Here is a 6,000-nt window from a genome sequence, read left to right as displayed (position 1 = left end):
AATCAAAGAAAAATTTGTTAAGCTTCTAAGTATTTGCAACAGCGATCTTGATGTGCTGGCCACGCGTCTCAGATGGCGTCTCTGACATTATTTTCGACAACTCCTTGCCGTCCTTTGCCAATGGTGTTGGGTGTATGTATGATAGTGCCTAGTGGGTTTGCTTGGGCCGTGAAAACTTCTGAGTAATTGAGAGAGAAAGAGAGACAAAATTGGGATAAAATAGGTAACTAACACTAATTTTTTAACTATTTAGTTAGTAGGCTTAGTTATCAAACTAATTGGTTTTATAGCATCTCGAGTCTAAGAGACTCGATTTTGGCCTATAAGTCGACTTTTTGAAGGTCGATTTTCATGGTTTGATCGGGTCTGAGGTGGCACTTGTGTCAGGAGAGGTCCACCTGTAAATCGAGTCTCTAAGACTCGATTTACATCTACAGTACACGTGTCTGGGTCGTTCTTCTCCATTCTCATTTCTCAAACTTCCAAAAAACCCAAGAACAAAATCAAATCAAACTTTCAAGTGTCTGTTCGTCATTCTCCCATTCTCATTTCAAAAAACCCAAGAACAAAATCAAACTGCAAACCCAAGAAAAAACTGACCCAGGCCAGCGCGACCTGGGTCGCGCTGGCCTGGGTCGCGCGACCCTGGCCGCTCGACCTGGGTCGTGCTCCTGGCGCGACCTGGGTCGCCGGAGAGATCGACCTCCTTGGCGGTCCAGAACGAGGCTCTTCAGGTATTTGAAATTTGAAAGAGATTTGGGTTCTGGGTTCTGTTTTATGATTTTGGGATATAATAGTTGTAAATCGAGGCTAAAAGACTCGATTTCCACTATCTGATGTGGAAAAAATGCCACATCAGACTATGAAAATCGAGTCTTTTATACTCGATTTACATGCCAAAATCGACTCTAAGAGACTCGAGATGCTAAAAAACATATTACTTTCATAACTGAACCATTTAACTAAATAGTTAGAATATTAGGGTTAGTTACCTATTTTATCCGACAAAATTGAGAGAGAATGACGTGGGTTTTTTTTTTAGCCTTTGGATTGTTGGTCTGCCAAGTGTACTTCATCTATATTAAAACAGGAGAAAGCACGAGAGTTTGAAACCCAATATTTTTAAGGGCCGCCCCTGCCCCTAATATGGTGTTCAGTATCCATTTAAAGCTAGCTAGAAAAGGTTGATGAAAGTTTCCACGAGGGGAACAATAATGTAGAAGGCAGATCCATCCAAATTTGTCCTTGTGAGCAGCTAATACCAGTCAAAACCAAATCCATCTACTTAAACAGTTAAACTGTTTGATTTAAATGCTTTTATGTTGTTTTGATTGACATGTAATTCTGGTGAAGCTATGTGATGTTTGTTTATTGTTTGTAATGTAAGCGAGAGCTTTTTAGTAGTACCACTTTTTTTTTCCGACCAAGCTTCTAACTTTTGTTTTGATGGGTTAGGATAGTTCAAGAGACGTTGGGATATTTAGACTCAGTTAACTTTATTTAGCCAATACTTTTTTTTTTTTTTATTTAGGGACAAACATAAACTTTTCGTTAATGAAAACCAACGATGTTGATTTAGACAACAAAAAATAAAGGTGGTGGAATATCTTTCATTCACACAACAAAATCCAAAATTCTTAAAGCATATCGAGTTAAAGAATAAGCAACCTTATTACATTCTCTCTTTACATGAGAATAACGTAATTGATTAAAAAACCTTGCATCAAAGCGAATATCGTCAATAAGCAAACCAACAGTGGACAAGAATTAACTATCCTCGTTGATTAATTCAGTTATGCAAAATTCCAATTTAGCATGGGATGGGTATAAACCGTATGGCAAAAATTTTAAGTGCGGAAAGAAAGAATCCCAGATACAATCATATTAAAGTATTCATCAAAATGTTAAGGAAAAAAGTTCAGGAGATTTTTTTTTGCATGTCCGCATATATATGATCTTGATATTAATCACTTTGTAAATGCCTTTTAACTTAATAAGGCTCCTCATCAAATAGAGAGAGAGAGAGAGAGCACTGACGTGATATAGGAAACAAAACAAACATGCTAATCATTAATTAAGAGAATTTACCATTTGCAGTGATATTACATATGTAAAACAAAAAAATTTGAAGTCTTAATAAGCCACGTCTCTATGTTCATTTTTATGCTTCTTTTTTCTTTTCCATTTTTACTAATCTGAATTGGAATGAAGGGCTATTGAATATTAAGAAACAAAAGATCCGTTATGCAGAGTAGCCAACTTTTGTTTTCTTTTGGAAGTGTAAGAAACAAAACTAGCATAGTTCCAGATTTTCCTGTTAATGGAGTTCATTTGGAAAATGACTGTGAAATTAAAATGTAGCATATATATGAATTATTTTTCTCCCAAAAATAAAGCAGCGTTGGCAAGATACAGATAACCAAACAAAAGGGTAAACCATTCTTGTCTCTTGATTGGAAGAATTCCAATTAGAGCTAAGTATTGTCTTGAATTATTCTGGGTTTAAATGTGTTAAGTTCATTTGTTCAGCTGTCTAATTATTTACTTCCTTTTTTGTCAACTAGTACTTGTTCGGTTATCCCAAAAAAGAGAGGAATATCAGTTCAAGTAAATAACTTAAATATGGTGTTTAATATCCATTTAAAGCTAGCTAGAAAAGGTTGATGAAAGTTTCCACGAGGGGAACAATAATGTAGAAGTCAGATCCATCCAAATTTGTCCTTGTGAGCAGCTGATACCAGAGTCAAAACCAAATCCGTCCTCTCTCACAGACGCACTCGTGAGTGACATAACTCTTGTGCCCCAAAAACAGGTTTACAACTAGACCTAGTAATCCCTCGGCAGTAGGCATCCATATTAGGTGAGAGTATTTTGGTAGGGAAAGTGGTTGATTTGATTGTCTTGAGCTCTATGTATATGCAAGCAAAGGCTAGGCAATTTGTAGAACGTGCAGCAATAATTTGAATCATCAATGGAGCTCTTCAAAGTTACTCTTGGTCTTATAGTAATAGCTTCCCTCTCGGCCACACTCTCCTCAGCTAACCATGGCTTCAATTTAGGCTCGGGTGGTCATGGTGGAAGTGGTGGATGGTCTTTTAGCCTCTTCCCTGAATTTTATCTGTTCTCTTGTCCCCAAGCCAATGACATTGTCATGTCTGTGTTGGAGAGAGCCATTGCCAATGAGCCAAGGATAGCTGCTTCTTTGCTTAGGGTCCACGTCCATGACTGCTTTGTCCAGGTTTTAGAATTATTCCATTGGCTCCAAAAGCACAAACATATAAAATATGAAACATTTTCACAATTTCTTTTACATTTTTTTTGAGGTGTCAAATTGTAACTAGTGCAACACTGTTTTCGTATTGTCATACCACCCACATTATTTTATTGTGTGCAATGAAAATATATGAAGGAAAAAAAAAATTCTATAATTAGAGTTATTAATAAAAATATAGAAGAATAAAAGTTTCTCTCTCTCGTTTTTATTTTTATTTTCCTTTTTTGTTAAAAGTATAACAAATCATTTAAAAGTTAGAATCATTTGTGCTTCTTCTTGTCACAATGTCACTTTCATAAAATGGTCCAACTTTCTAATGTTACAGGGTTGCGACGCCTCAATATTACTAGATGATAGTGCCACAGTAGTCAGTGAAAAGAATTCTGTGCCAAATAAAAATTCTCTTAGAGGTTTTGAAGTGATTGATGAGATCAAGGCCAAGTTGGAAGAAGCATGTCTTCAAACTGTCTCTTGTGCAGACATTCTCGCCCTTGTTGCTCGTGACTCCATCGTATTAGTAAGCCAAAGCTCAAACTTCATCCCTACTTTGTTTGCCTTTTTGTTTTATTTTTTTATTAATTTTGTTAACGTAACACTAGTCATATTCATAGACTTGTCAATTTATAAAGCTTTGTAGGAAAACTATAGTATTTCAACATTTTCTTTTCTAGTTTATTTAACTTATTTATGTACAGTTTTTTAAAGTCTTTTATTTTTTTTGGGTTACAACTGTACTTTATGACATAAGTTCCTTGAAAATGGAAACTAGAAGTTCATGGAAAATGATAGTGTCATTGCATAATTGTTTAAATATGTCCTTAGAAGGACCTTGATAGGAGAAAAAGGTTTATCTTTACTAGAAGAATTTCTAATGGCCTTCTGAATTGGTACTCTTTTATGGATTTCTTACCAGCCAGTTTGCTAAGTTTGTTGGGTGTGTTAAAACAGAGCGGTGGACCGTATTGGGAGGTCCCATTGGGAAGAAGGGACTCAAAGACAGCAAGCTTAAATGCTTCAAACACTAATATTCCCCCGCCAAACGCTACCCTCCAAAACCTTGTAACATCGTTCAACCGTCAAGGACTTGATGAAGTTGATCTCGTTGCACTCTCAGGTAAATTTGACTTTTTAGATGTAACACACTAATGTCGACCATGATAAATTATCAATTGCCTTGAAACTTAATCATTTAATGATTACACATTATCACATTGCAGGGGGCCATACGATTGGTTTAGCAAGGTGTGTGTCATTCAAGCAAAGACTGTACAACCAAAACGGAGACAACCAACCTGACCAGACTCTTGACAAGGGCTACTACTATTATTTGAAATCAGTTTGTCCTAGATCAGGTGGTGACAATAACACCTCTCCCTTGGACTTTGCCTCCCCTGCAAAATTCGACAACGCGTATTTCAAGCACATCCTGTGGGGAAAAGGGCTGCTCAATTCAGATGAAGTGCTTTTCACAGGAAGTGCTGGGACTACTATGCAATTGGTTAAGATTTATGCTGAGAATGAGGGCCTATTCTTCATCCAGTTTGCTAAATCTATGGTTAAGATGGGCAACATAAGCCCTCTCACTGGTTTTAATGGTGAAGTTAGGAAGAACTGTCGCCGAATTAATTAAGCAACTAATTATCTACGATTTATAATGCTTTATGCTGTGTTGATTGTCATCTAATTCTGGTGAAGGTATGAAGCTATGTGATGCTTGTAATGCAAGTGAGAGCTTTTTAGTAGCACCAAGCTGGCTATTATTCTGGTCAATCTTTCTATTTTTATGTAATTCTTGAGTCAGCTTGTTTTCTTAAACTAGTGTTTAAAAAAATATATCGGGCAAACATGCAACTATGCTAGGAAAGAAAGAAAAAAAATGATATTTTAAAAAGTTTGTACTTATCAAAATGAGCCAAATGAACTATGGAAAAGGCATAGTGAAACTGCCAAACATAAAATGGCAAGCACAAGAACGTATAAAAGGTAATCTGGTTTGATAAATTCTATGACAACCAACGCTAAACAAAATCTACTATTTACAATTATACTCACAAATAAACCTAGAAATATCCACACACTAACATGCTAGAGAAAACTAAAGTCTTTATTTCTCTCACTAGACAAAGGTCTTCGAGCTCTCACATATTAAACAAAGCTACACCACCATTCTATTTATAGGGATTGAGACTTGCCTTTATTTTTTTTATTTTTTATTTTTTTCAAATATAGAACTAATTTTCCTAATAGAGTTAGTATTCTTATCTTACCAACTAACACTCCTCATAAGATTAATACACCTCTCATATAGTTAATTTTCAACTTTGTTTGATACTATGTCGTTTTGAGGGTCTTTAATAACCAAATCCTTGCGAAGCCTAATAGGAATATTGATACTGAATTAAATAAAGTTGAAAGTTAGAGGACTGAATTAAATGAAATTGAAATTAGAGGACTAAATTAAATTTTACAAAATAATAGAGTGCAATTTGTAATTTAGCCTAACAATAACAACTCACATAAAAATCAATACAATAATTGGATTTTAAAGATATTAATTTCTCCCTAAAAGAGTATTGTTCCTTGCTAAAAGAATACTTCCCATCAAAAACCATTGTATGCACCCATTTTGAATCCCATATGACAACATCAAAATGAGTAAGTTCAAATAAAGTAAAACATGAAATTTCCAAAACGTTTCCAAAAAAAAAAAAAAAAACCATAATCTT

The 6,000-nt window shown here is 35.2% G+C and overlaps 1 protein-coding gene across 1 annotated transcript; it reads left to right on the top strand.

The window, feature by feature from the left end:
• Positions 1–2,927: 2,927 nt before the first annotated feature.
• On the top strand, positions 2,928–5,092 carry LOC115977912 (peroxidase 9-like). The gene is made up of 4 exons (XM_031099943.1): positions 2,928–3,238; positions 3,600–3,791; positions 4,223–4,388; positions 4,492–5,092. Exons 1-4 carry the CDS (start codon positions 2,972–2,974, stop codon positions 4,902–4,904), a joined length of 1,038 nt encoding a protein of 345 aa, XP_030955803.1. The 5' UTR covers positions 2,928–2,971; the 3' UTR covers positions 4,905–5,092.
• Positions 5,093–6,000: the final 908 nt, after the last annotated feature.

The sequence above is a fragment of the Quercus lobata genome, chromosome 2, assembly GCF_001633185.2.
Source record: "Quercus lobata isolate SW786 chromosome 2, ValleyOak3.0 Primary Assembly, whole genome shotgun sequence".
In the NCBI taxonomy this organism is placed as follows: domain Eukaryota; kingdom Viridiplantae; phylum Streptophyta; class Magnoliopsida; order Fagales; family Fagaceae; genus Quercus; species Quercus lobata.
This window is presented reverse-complemented; position numbering and strand designations above follow the sequence as displayed.

What these genes read in the sequence shown, in the direction of transcription:
- LOC115977912 (XM_031099943.1), top strand. Translation starts at nt 2,972, where the DNA reads ATGGAGCTCTTCAAAGTTACTCTTGGTCTTATAGTAATAGCTTCCCTC. An exon ending in CTCGTGACTCCATCGTATTA is followed by an intron (nt 3,792 to 4,222) that starts GTAAGCCAAAGC and finishes GTGTTAAAACAG; the next exon opens with AGCGGTGGACCGTATTGGGA. An exon ending in TGATCTCGTTGCACTCTCAG is followed by an intron (nt 4,389 to 4,491) that starts GTAAATTTGACT and finishes ATCACATTGCAG; the next exon opens with GGGGCCATACGATTGGTTTA.